The following is a 21,490-nucleotide window of genomic DNA, read 5'->3' as shown; positions in this document are numbered from 1 at the left end:
CATTGCCAACAGGTCTACTTCCCTGTACCTACCTTAATCGGGGGGTAACAAAATGGGAAAGCAAACACGGGGGTAAAATATGCTCTCTGCATATTAATGCTATTTTATCATTTATTTTGTCTTTTTCCACCTGTTAATCATCTTAAAACAGGGCGGTTTCTCCAAAAATGCAACATAAATGTGTAAAAAAAAAAAAAAAAATGTGCGCACATGTACAGGCGTGCAGAATAATGCCGCAAAAAATTTCGCCGTCATGTGGGCAGCAATTTTCCCCATGGTGCTATGGAAAAAAGGGGAGGTACACTCAATATGGGGCAGGCAAAATTGTTTACTTCACAAATATGCAAAAGCACATAACCCATTTTACGCGGAAGCAACGTTTAAGAGGACTAAAGGCACTGGGGAATTATTTCCCACTCGGGGGAGGTCTCTTCATCATCCTCCTGCTCCTGCGGCTTTTCTTCGCCCCATAAATTGAAGATGTCTTCATTCACAGACTTGATCTTTTTAACCCTTGCGACAATGTTAAGGGAGAAATTCCTGAAGAGGAATTCTTCGTAGTTTTTAAAGTCCAGGCCATCTAAAAGGGGGAAAATGTGGGGAAAAACAAATGAAAGGAGTGATCAAATAGGGGGAGGGACACCCGATGCACTGACCAGCGCTGTTATTACAACCAATATGGTCAGAAATGTGGCACTTACTGAAAAAGTGAACGTTCAAAGAATTTAACACGCCCGAGTTATCGATGGAGAAACTGTTGTCCGAGTAAAAGGTGGCAAACTTCTTATTCTGTACCACCTTGACGAGCGACTTGGGTAAAGCCCTGATCTTGTTCAAGGGGGGTTGGTGCGGGCCAACGGTGGCCACGAAGCCCAGGAAGGTGGTACCACACATGTGGGCAGACGACAAGACTGGCTTCCATATGTGCAGACACTCATCGACGCTCTTTATAGAATAATCTTCATGCCACAATAACAAATATTTTTTAGGATACGGAAATAGAAGGTTAAGAATTTCTTGAGCAGATGCACTTGTATACATGCTGTTGATCGATATGTCTGTCATTTCCAATATGGGGAAATTAGTATCCGCTGGTTTGGTAGATGCATAATGGCCAAAAATTATTTTATGCTTATTTTTACTCATCATTCCTCTATCTTTGGGGTCTATATTTTCCGCTTCGTAGATGTAAAATTGCTCCGAGTTTCTGACTGGATGGTTAATCTGAGAGGCGTGCATGGTATCTTCGCTTCTCTGCGATTTGTTAAATCCAAAAATGTCGCTTAGCAAATCGTTCGACGGAGATTTGTGGATGGGGTCTCTCTCACTCGGGGGGGCGTTCCTGCTCACGCCACCGCCTAACGATGCGCCACCCAATGCTGCACCCAGAGCGTACTCGCTAACCTCTTGGCCGAATTGGGCTCCCTCCCGGCCGTCCAGCGCTTCCTGAACAATTCGCTGGCTGGAAATCCTGCCCGACCAGACCACCTTAAAATACGTGTGCTCCGTAAGAGAAAATCTAAAATTCTTAAGGTACTTTTCAGCTTCACTGACAAAATCCTCGGCATATTTCTTCTTGTCCTCAATGTACAGGTCCTTCTGGAACTCGGTTTTTTTCATATTTTCCATAGGGTTCAAAGTAAAGCACAACTCGTGCAAAGAAATGGTGGAGCCCAAAATGTCAAATAAAACATTCACACTGTTGCTATCCCGGATATTTAAAAAATCGAAAAGGATTCGGATGTCCTGTTTGCTGCAGATGTAGTCTAAATCATCCTTGTCAAAAATTTCTTGAAGTGTTAATTGTTTTTTTTTTAAACTTTGTCTGACAGTTTGTTGCATAATTTTAAAGGCATATATATCTCCATTTCCTTCGAACAGCTTTTTTTCCACCATTTCTAGTTCGATATTTTTCTTAATGAGGAAGCTCTTCTTCTCAGGCATTTTGAGGTTACCCTTGGTCAGATTGTCCTTCATTATTCTCCTTTGTAGATACAAATCATTGAAATAGGTAAATCGGTGCTTCGGTGAATTAAAATTCAAGTACTGCAGTAACAAATTCACATGTGCATCAATAAATTTTCGATCCGAGTTGAAGAATTTACACACGCTGTATACTATTTGTATTTGCCTGGAGAGATACTTCCTCAGATTATTTCGGTCTGTAATTTCCATGGGGGTGAACCAAAAGTGGTAGTTGTACAGATTTATGTGCACATCTGAAAAGAGGTTTTCTTCCTTTGCTGGTTCGATTTCCATTTTTTCCTTCTCATAGATGGATAGCATTTCTACATTTTGCTCCTCTTTAGCCGCCCCCCACGGTGTAATCTCCCATTTGTTTGTATGACTCCCGTTTGGCTTCTTTTCTAATTCCCCTTTGTTAATGTCATCCATAAAAAAGTGATCCATATCGTCATCTTCACCCTTTTCATCCAATGCTATACTGGAAAGGTTGTTGTTCAGCCCCCACCCGTCACTTATTAAATTTTCTTGGAACATTTCTTCCTCCATGAGGTTTTCTATTTTGTGATTTAAATTGGGGCCGCTCTCCTCCACTTGTGCATTGCTCGTACCTCCCTCAAGGACACAATTAGCATTCTTGTTTGGTTCCCCTTTGGGGGGGAGGTAAAAACTGTCCGTTTTGACCAAATGGGAGGATCTTCCCGACAGGGCCATGGCCACTTTCTGCCTATGGAACCTCTTATGGATGTAATAACGCAACGTTTCCGCTTCCTGCAAACTTACAATGATGTACTTTTTGTTTTTATTACTAAAGTAGAGTTCCATTCTGTTTAGTAGCGAAACGAAACTGTCAAACCTGTTGCCATCAAACTCGTTTTTCTTCACATGCTCTGTCATAACTTTCGCAAGATCGTAGGAATACTTAAAAGGATTGACGTCCAAAATGCTTAAGATCTCTTGTATATTATCTTCCTTCAGAATGTTCCAGATTTTTTGCAAAGCCTCCCTTTCAGCATACTCGTCATAGTTGTTGTGTCTGTGCTGATTCGAGTGGGTGACTTGTTCCTCTGCATTCTGCACACACTCGATAACGACCAGCACATTCATGAGCTTCTTCCCCTTTTTTGTGTTGATTGAGTCTATGTTTGTAAAATTTTTGGAGACATACACATAGGAGGGGAAGTTCAAGTAGATGTCATTCACTGGTAGTTTATTCAGGGGGATGAACAGATGGTTATCTTCCGTCAACCGATTGAACTTCTCTGCAACCTTATTATTTATGTAGGAAATGGTACCAGTAGCTTCTTCCCCTTTGGTTTGATCTCCCCTTTTTTTTGTTTTAGCTCCAAATAAATCTGAGTTAATATCGTCCATGGTCCATCTGTACAATTTGTATTCATCCTTCTTACATTTTATGTTTTTTTTTTTTTGATCTTCCGTAATTTTTTCTTCTTCTTTCTCCTTCTCCTTTTCCTTCTCTTTTTCTTTCTCTTTTTCCTTCTCTTTCTCCTTTTCTTTTTCCTTCTCCTTCTCCTGTTCATTTTCTAGACTGAACAGATGATTGTCGATCGAGTTATCGTCCTCCGCGTTGTACTCATTGTTGGTGTTCCTCTTGGTGAAGTTTTTCTTATAAGACAAAACACAGTGGTCCTTCTTAATCTTCTTGAGTTTTTCAAATAGGTCTAAAATTACGTGCGGCAAATTTGTACTCATAAAATTCTTTCGAGGAAAAAAGGCGTCAAAATACATTACGATAGTTTTATTGGAAATATCATAATGCAAGCAAAAGTAGCGATAAATAATGTCCTGAAGGAATAATTCATCCTCCTTGGTGAAGATATTCTGAAACTTTTCAATCAGCTGGACTATGCAAAGTAAGGAGCTGCTCTTGGAGGGTACCTGTGTCTGTACGTCGAAATCAATACTTGTGTTGAAAATACCCAAATAATCTCTGTAATTAAAAACCCCAATGTTTATGTAATTATCTAACAGCATCCTGATGCTCTTCCTCTTTATAATATTAACTATGCCATGCACACATAGGAGCTCACATTGCTTTATGTTGTTACTTATGTTGTTCAGAATGAGGTAGTACGTCAGTTCTTTTAGAACCTCTTCCTTTGATTTTTCTTCCAAGTGGATACTATTATAACAGTCGATCATGTATATGCATTCTTCCCGCGGGTCCATCACACGTGGAGGGTCATCCGTTTGTTGGGCTTCCCCCAGGGGAACTGTCTCAATATCGTCATCTTGATTAGCCGTCCCACCAACATTTATATTTATCCCACCAGTGGGTGAGGGTTTCTTCCCATGTGCAGATTCACTTCCGCCAACACTACCTATGCTTGATGCGCTTTCCCCGCTGCTGCTACTTATGATTGTGGTGGCCTCACCGATGCCGTTCTCCGACTCTGTCTGGCTGCCTTCGCTGTAGTTTTTGTTGCACTCCCGCAGGATTCGCTTCTTCCGTTTGGCGAACCTCTTCAATATCTGCTTCTCATCCTGTGGGGGAGGGTTCAAACCTTGTTTGCTACATTGACTGGGGTGATCTCCTACTACAGTTCGTGCCCCTACAGATTTCCCCTTTACCACCTCCGCAAAAACTGTGTCCTTAAATAGACTCGTACTTACGTTCATCAGTTTAACCAGACACATGGGGATGAGGAAGAATATCTTCTGGTTCATGCCGATCGATCGTAAACGAAAGACGCCTTGACTGAAGGAAGAAATGTCATTCCCGATATTAACGGTGACCAAGCTGTTCGCATTCACGTACTGCTTTATGTCCTGCCCAAACGTATTGATGTGATCAAAGTAGATGAACCGCTTCTTAATTGGAACGTAGCAATCTTGCAGGGGAATAATCTCAACATTCAGGTGTAGGTTATTTTCTATTTTATTTCCACTTTGTTTGTTACTACGTGGATTTGCTTTTCTCCTTCTTCTTTTCATTGTTTGTTTGGTATTCTTGCGTTTTTCATTCGCACCTGGGGTGGTTCTTCCTGTGTGTTCTCCACCACGTACCTTGGCATGCTTCCCCTTTTCTGGGCACTCCATGAGAATTTTATTTCTGGTCTTTTTTTTTTTCTTCTTTCCTCGCCTTTTCCTCTCCAGGGGCAACATACACATGTGCTTCCCATTATCGATATAAACGCAGCAGTCAATATAGTCCAGGAATTGCAAAATGTAATAGGCGACTTTCTTCGGCGAAATATTATTAATCAGGTAGCCCGTATCGATAAGGCTATTAAATTTTATTTTTGAAAAAGTCAGGCTCCTTAAAATATCAATGGGGGCAATTTGAGATGGCAAGAAAATAAAGTTCACAATTTTAGGGTCGTTAATAATATTAAGTATAGAACCAATGGTTCTTTTTTCAAATTTGCATTTGTGAATTTCTTCAGGGAGTATATCATTGCTTGTGCCACTATATCCTACAACGTACTTAAACAGAACATTGTTTGTCAAATCTTGGGAGTTGGATGAAAGCTGCTTTTCTGTATGCTTAATATATTTGTTAAGAATAATTCCCAACAGGAAGTAACTAATTAGTAATGGGTTCTTTCTGGTCAAATTGTACAGATCGTACAACATTTCCTTATCGCTTAAATCTATCCTGTCTATATTATCTACGTAATTTTTTCCCAACTTTGTTTTCCTACTTTGTTCTCTCCTCTTCTTAATATTATTGTCGTATATGAAAAAGTTTGTGTTGTTAATATCCTTTTTCGTTTTCCTTATTTTTGCTCCGCTAGTTTCGATTACTTCTCTGTACAGATCGTACATGTTCTTTAACTCTCTCTTCGTTTGTTTTGTGCCTCCTTTGACCGTTTCATCTGTTTGTTTTTCCTTATCTTTCTTTGTTTTCACTTCCCCCTTGCGTGACTTTCGCGTTTTCCCTTTGAATTTTTTCCCACTCGTTTCCTCGGTGGGCGTCTCCCCGCTGCAAGACTTATCCGTTTCGATCATGCTGCTCCCTTTAGTAGAACTTCCTTCACTGGCCTGGTCCCCACTCGAGTGGGCATACCCGTCTGTCTTGTCGGCAAGTACATCATCACTGCTGACACGACTATTACTTCTACTTCCCTCATTAGTGTTGCTTCCCCCATCGGTACCGCTGCGCCCCTCACTGACGCTCCCCTCGGAGGATTCGCTCTGCACACGCTCGTAATCCTTCTCCAGAGAATAGTTGTACAAAATATTTTTCATGCTCAGGATGAAGTCAAAGTACCTCATGCCCTGATACCGATAGGACAAAATGGTCAGCGAAACGACCACATCGACATTTGTAAATTCGGACATTTCAGAGGGAGTGTCCTTCCCAATGTAGGGAACAGCCAGGAAGTACCTACTCTTGCTCATAATCATTTGGCACCTATTAATCTGCTCTGCGGAAAGGATTCCATAATGCACCGTATTTACTTTCGAAAAAACGAATGGCAAAATTCCATTGATGTAAAGTCGACAAAGATTTAAAATTTTACACAAAATATAATCCAGCGTATTTATCTTTTCGAAAATTTTAAAATGGTAATCACTCGATAGGACTTGCATATCTTCACTCCTCAGATTGTTCCCATCTGTGGAATAATTCTTGTTGGAAATTTTTTTTATATTTAATAACCTCCTTATGGTGGAGCTACTGAAGTTGTTATCTTTGCACCTGTTCTTCACGTTAATGTCATTGTAGCCGATGCATAGGGGAATGCATAAATAGGACTCAATCACCTTTTGCGACACACCACTTATCTTATAGCATAGTAAAAAGTAGTATACATACCGAGCAATGATCCAGATAATATTATCATACCATTTAAAATTTATTATGTGGAAATGTGGGATTAGTGAAATGTCGTGGTTTCTTATCCCCTTTTCGATTTCCTTGTTAAACGTGTTTAGGAGGTCCTCTATATATTCCGTATTTGTATTGAAGTGGATATTCATCGGGATGGTTAGCTTCTTACACACAGGGTAGAAAAAAAAATCAATCAGGACCCAACTTAGCTTATATCTAAACAAGCTCAAATCGATGTACGTATATGTTGTGCCTGTCTCACCGCTGTTTACATTCTTGACAGATCCGTACCTGGTTGTTCCATTCATTACTGAGCCAAGTGCACCCCCCGATATGACACCTTCTCCCATGTTACCGTAATTATCTGCATCTTCTTTTCTATACAGCTGCGTTGATAAGGAGTTGTTAAAATTGCTGATCGCTCCATTTTTTAGTCTCATTCTGTTGTCACTGCGGAGGTGGTCTACGTGGTATGCGTTGCTACCACCAGTACTTCCATAATTGATATGTTGGGCTGCCCTCCTCATTTCATCATCCTCATCGTTGCCTCCCCCCAGCTGCAATTGCTGCTGTAACTGTCTCTGCGCTTGTCTCTGGGCTTGCTCCTCCTCCCTCAGCTGTCTAATATGATTCAGCAAATTGGCACTTACTTCCTTCCGATTCGCTACGGCAATTTTGACGCTCCTAATATCCACGTCGTCGTTTTTACTATCGTACAGAAATTTCAAATACGGGTTGTTCATGAACACATCGGTAAAATTTCTCACCACATTGACCAGATCAATTTCTCTGTTTGTTCCATAAGGCCAATGTAGTTCACTCTTGAGGGGATGCAAAACGTTGTCAATTTCGTCAATCAGTAAAATACTCTTATTTAATATGTCGAAAATTCTAACAGACAAATCGAGCTGCTTCTTCAGCATATTGTAATCACTCGTCGTGGGTGGTTGTCCATGCTTGACCACATGACCAGACATACTTGTGCTTGTTTTTCTCAATCCACTAGAATTAGCAGCATTCATTGCATTCTCATCATTTTGAAATCCTAGAAATTTCGTCAGGGCATCTGTAATGTGCGTTTTCGCCTTCTGTTTAATCATGTCAAACGTTTTAATATTATTTAACTCCTGAATTGTGTTCACCAATTTAAGGAACAGTGACTTGATACACGTTGGGCTCGTCACCAAAATGTATTTGTTCTCCAGTGCACTACAAAGACTTACGTACAGATCCGTAGTGATGTTATCGTATCGACTGAAATTGAAGTAGTAAATGTTCTTCTTTATGATGGAGGAAAATCTCGACCGAAATGTATTTATCGTAAAGTGAATTAACGGATGGGGACACATATTAAATACTAAGAAGTAGTTGGAAAAGATTAAAAAGTAGAGAGGTGACAACACCGTTGTTTTTCCTCCTCCCATAATTATTTGATAACAGTACTGCTTTTTCTTTTTTATAAAATCCCTCTTAAACTTCTTTATCATTTTTACTTGCTTCTTTCGTATTATTAAATTGTTCGTGTACTCAAAAATTAGCAGCCGGGGATCGTACGTGTAGTAGCAGTGGGCACTTTCCCCGCTGGGCATATTGTTGCCCTTGTTCACATTGTCTTGTTCTTCCTCGTGCAAACCGAGCAATAATGGGTCCGCCATCTTGCCGCCTAAACTGTTCAGGTATTTTTTCCCCTCATTTTCTTCTCTCTTCACATGGTGAATTTTCTGCCCCTCCTCATACTGATCACTCGAAAAGTAGCATGTTGACACGTCGGACGAATCCGAATTGTGGTCCAAATTTCTGTGCACGATTTTTTGGTGGCTGGATTTGTTCCTCTTTGTAAAGTAGTGCCTCTCCGTGAGAGTCAGTTGGGTGAGGTTTTTCGTTCCCAGCTGAATCGTGTTTATGGCTTTGTTTATGATTTTCTGCTGTCTGTTCAGGAGCTTGCCCAGCATGGCGTTCGTTCCATCGTCCACCGTAGATACTGCACCGTCGTTCCCACGCACGCTCTTTTCCTTCTGCTTCAAAATCTTCAACTTCAAATTGTACACCTTGAAGATATTCAAAATATTTATTACGCTACTTATGCACTCGTGCAGGAAAATCTTCCTGTTCATAATAAGCATGTAAAGCAAGACAATGTTAATAAATTTCTTGGCGCTCTTTTTCTTCAGGTTCGGATTTATCATGGCTAAATATTCATGCGCGTACTTGGACATGAAGCATCTTATGAGGATTTTTAGATTGATTTCCTTTTCTGCTTTTCCTAGAACGCCAAATTTGTACAGAAAGTAGCTGGTAGCCTGGCTGTTTTCTGCCCCTTTTTTGCGATTGTTACTTTGGTCTTGCTCATTGTGTATGTCTATATCTACGAGGTCTTCATTCCAGGGGGTATTCTCCTCAGTGAGGATTTCCTTCCCTCCGTCGCTACGGCTACCCCTAGCGTTGCCATTACCACTGTCGTTGTGACTGTAGTTGTCTTCATCACTGCTGCTATCGAAACCGTTGCCATTGGCATTCTCATCCGCCCCCTCGATGAACTCATTTATGCTCTCAAGAAGCTTATTGTCCCCCACGAAAATCTCCAGCAAAATGTCCTTAATGCTCACGAACATGTTTACGTACTCCTTCAGCTTCTTAATATTATTGAAGGTCATCTTAATTTCCTCGGCGCTGAACCCGATGAATTCATATTCGACCTTCTTCCGTTGATAGTCCAGATAGGCGTTATAGTCGTTTTTCATATTCTGTATAAAATTCTTCGAATAGGTGTTCTGGCACGATATGTTACTTTCTTCAAAGTCGAAATTGAGCATACTTTTCCTAGCGTTTGTAAAGTGGTTGATCTGGTTTAGACTCGGCGACGTACCCCCCCTGGGGGTTACTTCTCTTCCATCGCTAACCACTTGGGAGGCTGCCCCTTTCACATGTTGGGTTGGCCCTTCAGTTCGCTTCACCCTGCGTAGGTACTTGTACAGCTTCCTAAACGGGCTGAAGCATAACTCGTTAAGCAGTTCCGAACCGACGTGCACATTTGGCTTAACGTCAAAGGGTTGTATGACCCTCTTCTCACACATGTAATCGTCCACGTTTATGTTAATAATGAGTCGGTACTTAATTACATCCGATGTACATATGGACAGATTATTGTCCACCGTGAGGGGTAGGATATTCTTTTTAATTTTTTTTTTTCTTTCCTTTTGGAAATTCTGAACAAATTTAAAAATATCATTAAAGAAGTTAAAAACGGAGTCATTCGTTTTGAAGAAGTTTAAATAATTCTTTTTCATTTTCTGGTCGTCAATTTTTGGAAGCATGTTCACAATTTCTTGGTGATTTATAATAAATATAAAGATGTAGATAATTTTACTATACTGACTTATGTTATAATTGTAAAAGTATAGGTACCTTGAGAGAAGGTTTCCATAGAGGAAGGTGTTTTCCCCTTTAATCATTTTGACATTCAAATTGTTAATAAAATAATTGTAAATTATAAAAAAGTTCTGTATGCCCAATGAATTGATTAAACTGTTCAGGTAGTTCAGAGCCTCCACGTTGTTCTTATCTTCCATCTTTTTGTAACTCATATTGTTGATAATATTTCCAATATTGTCATACAGATTTATGTTCATGAATATATTCTCATCGATGTTATTAATGTATTTCACTGCTTCGATTTTTGGTACGTTAATTGAAACGACGAGATTGTTATCCTTTGTTTGCCTTTCCTTTTTTCCACTTAGACAATTTTTCAGCGATTCGAAATTGCTCTTTATGTTCTCAAAATGGCTCTTACTCTCCACAATGGGCTGCATTTTCTCCTTCCCCATATGGTAGCCGTTCTGATTATACGTCAGGTTGTACTCCGGTTGGGTCAAATTCATTTCCAACTTTTTCGTCGGGTGCAGCTCATCAATTTTGCTTTTCTTCCGGTACTGAATTTGGTACTTCCTCATCTTGGCCTGATTCTGCAGCTGCTTCTTCCTCAAAATGTTATAAAAGAAAAGTGGGTTGCACTTGTCTGACGTCATCTTGGACTCTAAAATGCTATTCAAAATAATGTACCTATTGTAAATCAGCTTGTACTTATGTATATTAATGTTACAATTTTGGTAGAGGAAAATCTCCTCATCGATGGTTAGTTTGCATTTGGCCTTAATATAAAGCAGGTTGTTTATATAAAACTGCATGTCCCTAATAATGTCCCAGTATATGTAAATGTGCATATTTTTGCTCTCTTCATATGGCGCATTATTACTTTTATCCTGCACGTTCCTTTGACCACTGTTTGGTTGACTTTCTCCGTGCCTTCCTGTTCCACTTTTTTTTTTATTAAAATCCGTGCTCTTTTTGATAATTTTTTTTTTGCCACTTAAATCGTCATCCTCCCCGTCGATGATTTTTTCTTGCGCATTTAATTCTTTCTTCTTATTTTCCTTTTCAGATGAAACGTAGTTACTATCGTAGGAGGATGAATTGTCCGACGCGCCGTACACACTTGAGCTGTCTTCACTATTCTTCATTGTATCATTCGGTTGATTTTTTCTCCTTCCATTTTTGGCGTCCCTTCTTTGTGCGGCGCCATTTGCATTCTTACTTCCTCTTCTGTTGGCACCCCTACTGGTGGTATATTGATTACCGTCCAACCCGCTGTTGTATCCTTCATTCCCACTGGAGGAGTTATTATCATTCGGTCCTGATTTATCAAAATTCCAAAGAGATTTCACATAGTGGAAAATGTTATAATACTGATCCATGTTCCACATGTCTTTTCTGCTCCCCATTCGATGCCTCTTCTTCCGCAGAATAATTTTTATCTGCTTGGATAGGGTTATAAATATTTTCAATCTGCATGCGCAGGAGTCCACATCGGAAAATATGCTACTATCGCAGTAGTTTAAAATGTTTAACAAATATTTAATCTCCTTAATGTCATCTTTGCAGACGCTTAAGTTGTTACAATACTCGACCACCTCTTCATGCTCCTTCTGTATATACTTGTACACGATAAAAAAGAAGCAGCTGTAAATATTTCTAAAATTGATAAACAGCTTCGAACTATGGATGGACAGAACAATGTACTGCAGACTGGACGCCGTGTTCGTCTCGGCATTCTCATTGAGCACATCTACATTCTTATTCACATTCATATTTATATTAAAATTGTGATAATAAATAGTTACATACATGTGGTTTTTTAGCAAAATGTTTATATGCTTCTCCAAGAGAGTACACAGGTGGATATTTTTCTTGTTAAATTCTTTATACAAATTTGCAATGTTGAGAAAAAATGGCTTATTTAGCAGAGACACCAGGAAGAAAAAGTCACTTTTGCTGTTCTGCAGGAGAACCGTGTTATTCATCTTCTTTATTACGTTGTATATGTAGTTATACTTTTGCAAATTTCCCGTATATAAATGCATGTTCAGCTCTTCGAAGTGGTACTTATAAGAATCCTTTTTCGTCACCCCGCTGGACAGAACACCGTGGTTTTCACTTGGATCATCCTTTTCACCGACGCCCATCCTTATATCCACATTGCTCCTACGCAGAGTCAAATTTAACCGTGGTATTTCAACCAAGTCGACTGTTATGGGCATGCTGCTCACATCCACATTTTCGGAGGTACCCCCAAAAAGGGAAGGAACACTCAACGTGTAAATTAGTATATAGGTAATGTGATCAAATTTCATCAGTAGGTTGTAAAAATCTCTATACACCTCGTTATTCTCATAACTTAGGATGTTAATAAGAGTCAAGGCCCTGTAATCATTGTTCACCTTCAAGGATGTTATTTTATTTGAATCCTTAGGTGAATTAAAAATTTGTAACTTCTGCACAACCCCATAATGGTGCATACTGAGCATATGCTTGCCCTCTCCACCCTGCAGGTGTAACCCCTTCTTCACAAAATTGAGGCATTTGTTCTTTTTGCCCATCTCCTCGGTGGGGAGCAAGTCTTCACCCCCTCCCTCGAATAACCTAATGTAGATAATCGAATTTCTGTTCTTCCGATTCTTCTTCAAACTCTTTATCTCCCCAATAATACTTCCATCCGAATTGTACCAGAAATTGTAGTACTGCAACAAAATGTTCGGGACGAAGGTGGACAGGTGCACTGGGTTCAAATAAGTCTGCACCTGGATGTTGTTGTAGAGATTTCTCGATATGCTCACGCTGTACTTATCGTACGTCTCCTTACTGTTATAGTAACAAAGACGCACATTGTTATTTTCAAAATTGTAAAACAAATTTTTGCACCTATTTATGCTGGTCGAGAAGTACACCTTTTTCACGTCACTGCAATAATATAGCTTCTTCACAAAACGGTTCAATTTAAAATAGATGTTATAAATGTAGATGCAGTTCACGTCTTTCCGATAAATTATTTCTCGAAGTCCATGTTCTTCCTCCTCTTTCGCTTCCTTATCCACATGTCTGTCATTTTTTTTTTTATTTTGTTTTTTTTCCTTCTCCTTTTTTGCCTCCAAATGGGCGGCACCGCTTTTTATTAACTTACTCCCCGCGGATTCCTTGTAATTTCCCTTTTTGGCTTGCTTGTTGGTTATTCCTTTAGTGGAGCCATTCGGTTCAGTTCCCATACCCAACATGGCGAGGTCTCCTCCTGCAATGCTGCTTCCTCTGCTGCTCCTCCCGCTACTTATTCCACTACTCGCATCGCTACTACTACTACTAGGGACCAACCTCGTGGATGCCTTCTCCCCATTGTCCCCCCCGGGGTGAGCTTCCAGGTCGTACCCATTCGAAACAATCCTGGTGTCATCACTGAAGGAGGACTCCTCCGTTGTGTTGATCAAGCTGCTGTCATACTGGTTCTCCTCATATTTAAAATTGAACAGACCCTCAATATTCTGCGTCTCATAATTTATATTAAACGACTTCAGTTCTAAAAGTTCCTTATCCTTTCTCGTTCCATAATCGTCCACCCCCCCTACGGCGTTGTTGTCCTTACCCTTGGCATCCTCAGCACCGATTCGGATGCCCTTAGGATTATTATCCCCATTTGGTCTATTTATGTCACTTTTTTTAAACTTCCAAATTATTCGCACGTACATGTCGTTGTTTTCCTGCTCATACAGAACACCCGCCTTGACTTCGCTCGACAGGAAGTTGTAAAAGCAAGTCATATTCATATTATCACCAGTAGAGGTGTTTTCGTTACTAATCTGCTCCGTCTTCGTGGGGCTAAATTTCATACCGCTCAATAGGCTACCACTTTTGAGGTAAAATATTTTGGATTTATCATATTGGTAACTCATTAAATTTTTTAAGTTTATTTTATTGGAAATTTTCCACACTTCTAAATTGTGCTTCTTTCCAATAATGTTAAAGGCGCAGAAGTTCTGATACGACTGTGTAATTAAGACCTTCACATTTTTCTTCTTCATCCTACTGCCGTGATGTGCCCTTTTTCTCTTCTCATTCGTGAGGTAGCTATTTTTATTGTTGAAAAAGACGTCTCTGTAATTTTTAAACTTCTTAATGTTATCATTCAGCGTAATGATATTATTATCCTTGTAGGAGAATGTGAATAGCTGCAGATTAATCAGAATATTTTTTTCTTTTACTATTTTTTTTATGTACGAAATGTACTTGTTATTGCTGAGGATGCTGTCCCTCTTGGCCTTCGCCCTGGCTCTGGCCCTTTGCATCCTTAACTTCCTCTTTTCAGTACTACTATTGATGTTTCTACTGGTGATTTTTAAAAAGGACGGGAGGTTTAGGATGGGGTTTATCGTGTTGGAGTGTAACGACTCCGTGTCGTGTAAGGGGTTCCTGATCGTTCCATCTTTGTCAATTCCATCGTCCTGATTGTCCAAAAAGTCGCTTCTCCTTCTTTGCATCGTCTTCATTTGCTTTTTCTTCTTCCTTTTTTTTCGCTTCTTTTTCTTCAATTGGTTTATCTTTTCCGCCTCGTCGTCCGCTTCCTTCTTTGTCTTTTTTCTGGACTTTCCACTAGTTGGCTGATCCGTCTGCGTCGTCGCTTTATCCTCCCCGTCGTTTTTCCCGCTTGCATTTTCTTCAAATGGGGATAACTCCGCTTCCCTCTGCAAGGGGGCAGCTGCACCTCCCTGTTGGTTCTTCTGCACGGATCCGTTCGCCACTTCCCCAGCATCTTCGCACTCCTCCGATTCGTCCTCCTCCGTGGACGTGAAGTCATCATCGTACGATGACATGGAGGAGTTTGAATCAGCGGACGAACCAGACAAACCAGTCGAACCGGACGAACTGGCCAGCGCAAGCGAGCTGGACGAATCAGAGGATGTAAAAAAATAATTCGAGGTGGTCATTTTTCCTACGCTCCGTGCACATTTCCCTTGCCATAGCTCCCCCTTCTCTTCGCCCCCCCTGCGGTTGCCCCTTCTATTGCTCACATTCTCTATGGTATAAATCCCCACGTGCTTGAACTTATGTGCGGGCATCCACTTCCTTATGATATTTTCATTCGCGCGAAAATTCAAAAAAATGTTTGAGTTAAACCGATTGAGTCGTCCACCATTGGTGTATTCATTTTTGTTATTCTCATGAACACACGCACAGACATGGATGGTATGCTCGAAAATGATGTTCCGCTCCATTTCGTTTCTTTCCAAATATTTCAACAACATATTTCTATGCCTATGTATTGAAATAAAAATGTCACATTCGCACAGGGAGAAAGTCTTAATGAGTAGGGAAAAGCTGTCACTTGAGGGGTCCCCACCAGAACCAGGGATTTCCAATGGGTTGGCAGCACCCTTGTCATGGTTTCTGCCCCCGTGGGAGAATTCCACCCCTCCTCCGCTCAAATTGTCACTTGTATTAACAAAGAGGGAACCCAACCCGTATATGTTCTTCAAATCAGCGTAGTTCGTTTCCGCGTTGAAGGTGTAATATGTTAAAATGAAAAAAATGGAAGACAATAAATTTTTCACATTGTTTCGGTTGAGCTCCCTAAATTTGATATCCTTATAAATTAGCAAAATGCAACCGTGGTAAATGCAGCATGTCGTTATGTCATTCTTCTGGATGCATAGTCTCGCATATTTTAACAAAACTTCAATAACCTCATCCTCCAATTTTCTTTTTATCTTCCTGTAGTAAGTGTCCAAATTGGAGAACACATCATCGGAGCAATATAGTTCATTTTTTATTAATTTTTTTCTGAGTTTATTAAAAAAGTGGAGTTTTCTTCTTTTCCTTCTTCTGTTTCGTTTTTCCTTCCTTGACTCACCCGATTGGTGTTTCTCCGAAAGAGGGGTGACCTCCTTCTTAGTGTTCTTCCCCCCAGGTAGGAGTCCCTCCTTTGCGATAATATTTTCAATATTCCGCAAGTTTCTGCGTATTTCCCTATTCGTCTCTACTATTAATCCTATATATGAGTTAACGTAAGTACATAGCATGACGATAAACACCATGATGACTTTCCCGCTACTGCTGTTCTCCTTATCAAAACTGAAGAAGAATTCCAAGTAGGAGTAAATACTGCAGAGGACATTCTTAGGACTCATAATCAGTTCGTTCAGTAGCAACCCATATTTCGTGGCGAAAATGTTCCTGTCCTTAGTTGGGATATAATTATCTTCCTCCGTAACTTTGTACTTATTTTTAAAAATGTACGGCTCGAATAAGGTGCACAGAAGTAGCTGCTGGATGTCAAACGATTGGAAACTTTTAATTCTGTTCTTGTCACAAAAAAATTCCAAAATTAGGGGAATTCGAATATATGGGACGGTCAAATATTGCAGCAGAATTTCCACATCCCGCAGATTCAACGAGGGGTGAAAAAAAGGCAAATCGTTTACGTATAAAACGTCCAACTCGTTTTCTATATACGTACTGGTATACATATTAGGGTTGGAGTAGGTCAAAATGCAGTTATCCTTCTTACTCTCCTGGGACTGCATAAACTGGTAGAGGAAGGAAAAAAAATTCAACTTAGTATCCTTAGGGGGACACATATATCCGCATATATCAATTTCACGACTAAAAACAGTCACATGCAACTTGTTCTTGTAAGTGAACCTTAAATTAATGTCGTCGTATTTGTAAACCCGCACAGGTGGTAATTTGTCAATATAGGGACACATATAAGATTTGAAAAGAAAAAGCATATCCCTAAGGTGGTAAAATTCTGGTATTAACTGTTTGAAGAGGGCATTTTGTCCACAATAATATTCTATGATGTGATTTTTCTTCCTGTCTAGTCCTAAGTCTAGACTGATATTTTCGAGAATTTCTATTTCGCTCGTATTTATGTCGTTACTTTTTTCGAATAAAAAGAGTTCACTATTTTTGTTAATTTTCTTTTCATTAATTTTGTAAAAATATTCTATGATATCTGACCTCATTATGTTTAGCTTGGGATTTATTATGAGAAAGTAGTTGCTAAAGCATTCCAGCACTGATATGTCTATGCAGTACCCGGACAGTTGGATCCCCTCCCCACTATCGGCGTGTGCGCCTTCGTCCAGCGAGGAATAACTATCATTGTCAGCCACGTTTCTGGAGAACTGCTTCATCATTCGGTAGTGACTTCCACCATTTCGGCGGCGTCCCCTACGCTCTGCAGATTCGCTCTCACTGCTCTGAACGCTTACTCCCCCCCTCGGGTGAACCAAATAACTTCCCCTCCCGGTGGAAAATCCATTATAATGCACTGCGAAAGGGGAACACACATCCACGCACGGAATTCGCAACAGAAAGTCGTACAAAAACAAAAGCATGGAACAGTTAACAATCTTGTACATAACAATTTGCTTATTCTGAACAATCGAACAGGATATAAAATAAATACTGTTGTGCATGTGGTATATTTCCTGGAAGAGACTAATCTGGAGTGACCTCCTCAATTTCTGAAATTGGGACAAATAAATAAAATGCTTCGGGGATGGCAACATATTGTTCAGCACATGCGAAACGAAGGAGAAGGCAAGCAGATAACAATGCTTAATATAATTCTTCTGATTAATTAATATATTCGTTATAATATTCGTCTGGTAAAGAATAACATACAGGTCGTCCAAATTGTGGATGGTTCTCCTCGAAATGTAAAAGGAAATGGGAATATTCACGTCCTTCTTTATTTCCACCTTGCGGTAACTCTTGTACATATCTTCCTGTAATAATATCTCCATGGGGAATTTAATGCTATTTTTGTAATCCTTACCTTTCATTATTTCTCCGCCCCCCGTTATGGTTACGTCTGCATAAAACCTAGACTCCACCTTGGTGTACATATATTTTACAAATAAAACCTTCTTCAATATTTCATTAAGAATCTCATTTCTTATCATTTTATTTTTATCGTATATTCCCATTTTCATTTTGCAAAAGTATTGGTGAAAGAGGATGCACAATTTTCTGATGCTCATGTCTAGGAAGACGAAAAAGGTGGCGTCTATTTTGTTTGGATCCTTCTTAACTTCCATTCTGCCGTAGACATTGCTTTTAGAGATGTTTCCATCATTTTGGAGGAACATTTGTTGTCCGTCTTCCACGTGGTCATAGTTTCCACTCAAGTGGTTAATGTCCATTGTAGAGGAGAGGACATCACCTGGGTAAGACGACATGTTGTTCCCAAAAAAGGGGACCTCCTCCTTCTTGTCACTTCTATTGGTGAAGAAGTTCTCCTTTCCTATTCCCATGAATCCTACGTTGGAACCATCGAGGCGATTCTTCTCTGCATTATCATACACAAACAAATCGTCACACAATTTCAAGACGATGCTATAGTACAGAAAAATTTTGAACACCTCGATGTCTTCCTCTTGTATGTTCAAAACTTTCAAAATATAAACTATGCAATAGTATAAACTCATGGAGAAGGAGGTGAATTTATTTTTGTAAATGTTTACGTATATGCCTCCGTATTTATCACTTTGGTTTGCCGCCTTTTCATTTCCCCTTGCGTTGCTGAAGAGGTTGTTGTCGTTGGGTCGACTACCGTACATGTGGTTGTTCCCCTCACGGGGATTCACATTATCGACAAAATCGAACGCGCTGAAATAGTCCGGCTTCTGAGGAGGACTGCCTTCATATCTGTTAAATTTATTTCCACTTTGGAAATCCCCTGAGCCGCTTCCCACATGGTCCAAGTTTATTAAGTTGGACACTTGACTTCGGTCGTTCAAATTTGCCATTTGGTTAAGGCCGCTAAAAATTCCCCCCGTGTGATCCCTACCCTGATGACTCGAACTGTTTGCATAGTTATACGTACTGCTCAGGAGGTTCTGCGAATTGGGGGCGTTTCCCATCCGGCCGAACGCGTCTCCGTAGGGGTCGACATTAAAGGTGCTACCACTGCTAATATTGCCAACCCCGGCATCGCTTACACCGCTGACAGTGGTACCCCCCGGGTGGGACACCCGGACCGTCTTATTATTGTTCAAATTCCAATTGTTGGTCAAAAAGGAGTTGTTCAAATATGGCAGCAGCACCTGGTACAAAATGTCCACGTTGTCTGGGTTAGGGAAAATATACAGTCGGTACAGACACAGCCAAAATAAGGAGTTGGTGAGGAAATTTTTGGTAATATTTTTTATACACAAAGTTACGTCCCTTAGGAGAACACCCAAGTTGTCCACTTCGTCAATCTTGAAAGGATGATACTGAATGCCATAGATGGAATTATTTAAAACTGTAAAACTGTACATATTATTTTTTTTATGAATTATGTACAGAATTTTAATTAGCATTTTTTCCTTCTGTAAGTAAAACCCTCCAGGGAGGATCAGAAAATTATTTTCATTCAAATTTTCAATCTTGTTTATTATGTCCAAAATGAAGGTATACAAATTATTCACATCGAGGTAGCCATTTTTCCTATGATTATACGTATGGTAGATAGAATAAATCCTCAAGAACAAGCTATAGTCACAATTATATAGTTGATTTTTTACAAAGTTAAAAATATCTGACAATTTTTTATAATTTAATGTGTCATTTATTGTACTGTTATTGTAACTGATTTTCCCCAACAAATTATCTAATAGCTGCACGAACATACATATGTGGTTGCTTATGTTAATGCTAAGGCTCTCTACTTCGTTGTCATCTTTCCTTCTCCTTACAACTTCATACACGTTGTCCTTCGTGCTGATGTTCAGATCGTAAAAGTCTTCGCTCAAAAATTCGAGCGAGTAGGTGTTGTTCCATATGTAGTTGCTCATTTTGTCTTACCCAAGTGGTGATGCAGTGTACAGCACGGGTTACTTCCCTTACTGGTAATAACTTATTTGCACATGCAAAAAGGAGGGGTGCACTGTCTATACGAGCTGGGGTATGAGGATCCTCTAAGTAACCCCCTCCTCCTTTCTACGTTAATTCAGCCATACGTATGTGAAAGTACACATTACGCAAAAGCTCGTGTATACACATGTATGTACTTTTTACCTAAGTTAAAAAAAATAAACGCAACTTGCGCATAAAATGGGGTAATGACCCTCCTTTTATAAACTGCTACCCTCTGATAGTTTATTTTCACGTTCACATGATGGGCTCTCTCACTTAACACAGAACCTTGGTCTGAGCGAGAGCAATGTCACCATGACATGATGGTCATACGAAGACGTACTCCCGTATCTTCAAATAAAACATGCACTTACGCATTGATTGTACATGCAAAAATATATCATGCGCAATCTCGAATACCCTTTATTTTTCTTTCGATGCAAAAATAAACGGGCTTCTTTTCCGAAGAAAAGATCAATTCGCGTGGAAATAAAAATACGCAAAAAAATGCAAACATAAAATGTGGAAAAAAATGTCAATAAAACATGTGAACAAGAAGTGACAGTTCACTAATTTCCAAATGGTATAATGTAACAAAAAAAAAAAAAAAAAAAAAAAAAAAGGAAACGGTACAGAAGGGAAATTTATTTGAACTAATCTTTATTTCCTAAAGAAAAGAAGGCACCCCAGGGGCAATTTATTTTTTCCCTTTCAGCACATGCGCGCTCACCTATGCGTATTTACTCGACCCTCATTTATTCGCCATTGCTCAGAGCACACTATACCGGGTAAGTATGCAATATAGTATAATTTAAAAAGGCCGAAATGTGCCACGCACAAATGTGATTGTCGCACATGTGGTAAGTGCTAAAATGTCTCATTTTACGTGAGAATAAAAAGCATAGCATTTGTTCAACCCCCACGTGGAACAAACCCAGCGTGACGTCTAACCCATAACACATCGCTCCTGGAATGTGAAACGCGCCTCTTGGGCGTTCTCGCAGCGAATGGGTTAAATACACGAGGAAGGATTTCCCCTGGTTCGTTCTAATCGCAGCTGGTGGTTTTTCCCTTTTTATAGAACTATCAATTTTTAGACTCCCGCCCATCAACTGAATCGAGTTATAGACTCGAGTTAACAATTCGCTCACAAGACATTCCATATGTTATTTAAACTACACATTAGGTTGCAATAAAATTAAAGGCGAAAACGAGCCCCTATTTTGACACCATTTGAGGGGGGCTCCAAGGATTGCACATCATCTGTATAAGCGTATACGTATGTGCACACATTGAGATGTGGCAAAGTCAATAACCCCCGAATTTTTGAACTTGCCGTGGTATTTCGCCAATTATGCCCCTTTTTGTTACCCCCTGCGGATGCACAATTGTACATACACCCAGGTAGATAAAGTCTAACAAGCTTCTTTTATGAAGCAGCCTTGGGAGAGCGAACGTGTGAGAAAGGCATCCATATGTACATATATATACACATGGTAA

The 21,490-nt window shown here is 39.9% G+C and overlaps 1 protein-coding gene across 1 annotated transcript; it reads right to left on the bottom strand.

Moving 5' to 3' along the window:
* Positions 1–164: 164 nt before the first annotated feature.
* PCOAH_00050490 (Uncharacterized protein) lies at positions 165–19,929 on the bottom strand (the record flags this gene model as incomplete). The annotated part of the gene is made up of 2 exons (XM_020061831.1): positions 165–580; positions 702–19,929. The coding sequence occupies 2 exons, from the start codon at positions 19,927–19,929 to the stop codon at positions 390–392; spliced, it is 19,419 nt and encodes a 6,472-aa protein (XP_019917432.1).
* Positions 19,930–21,490: the final 1,561 nt, after the last annotated feature.

This window comes from Plasmodium coatneyi, chromosome 13 (genome assembly GCF_001680005.1).
Source record: "Plasmodium coatneyi strain Hackeri chromosome 13, complete sequence".
Classification (NCBI taxonomy): Eukaryota; Apicomplexa; class Aconoidasida; order Haemosporida; family Plasmodiidae; genus Plasmodium; species Plasmodium coatneyi.
Note: the sequence above shows the minus strand (reverse complement) of the source record. Positions and strands in the feature narration are given on the sequence as shown.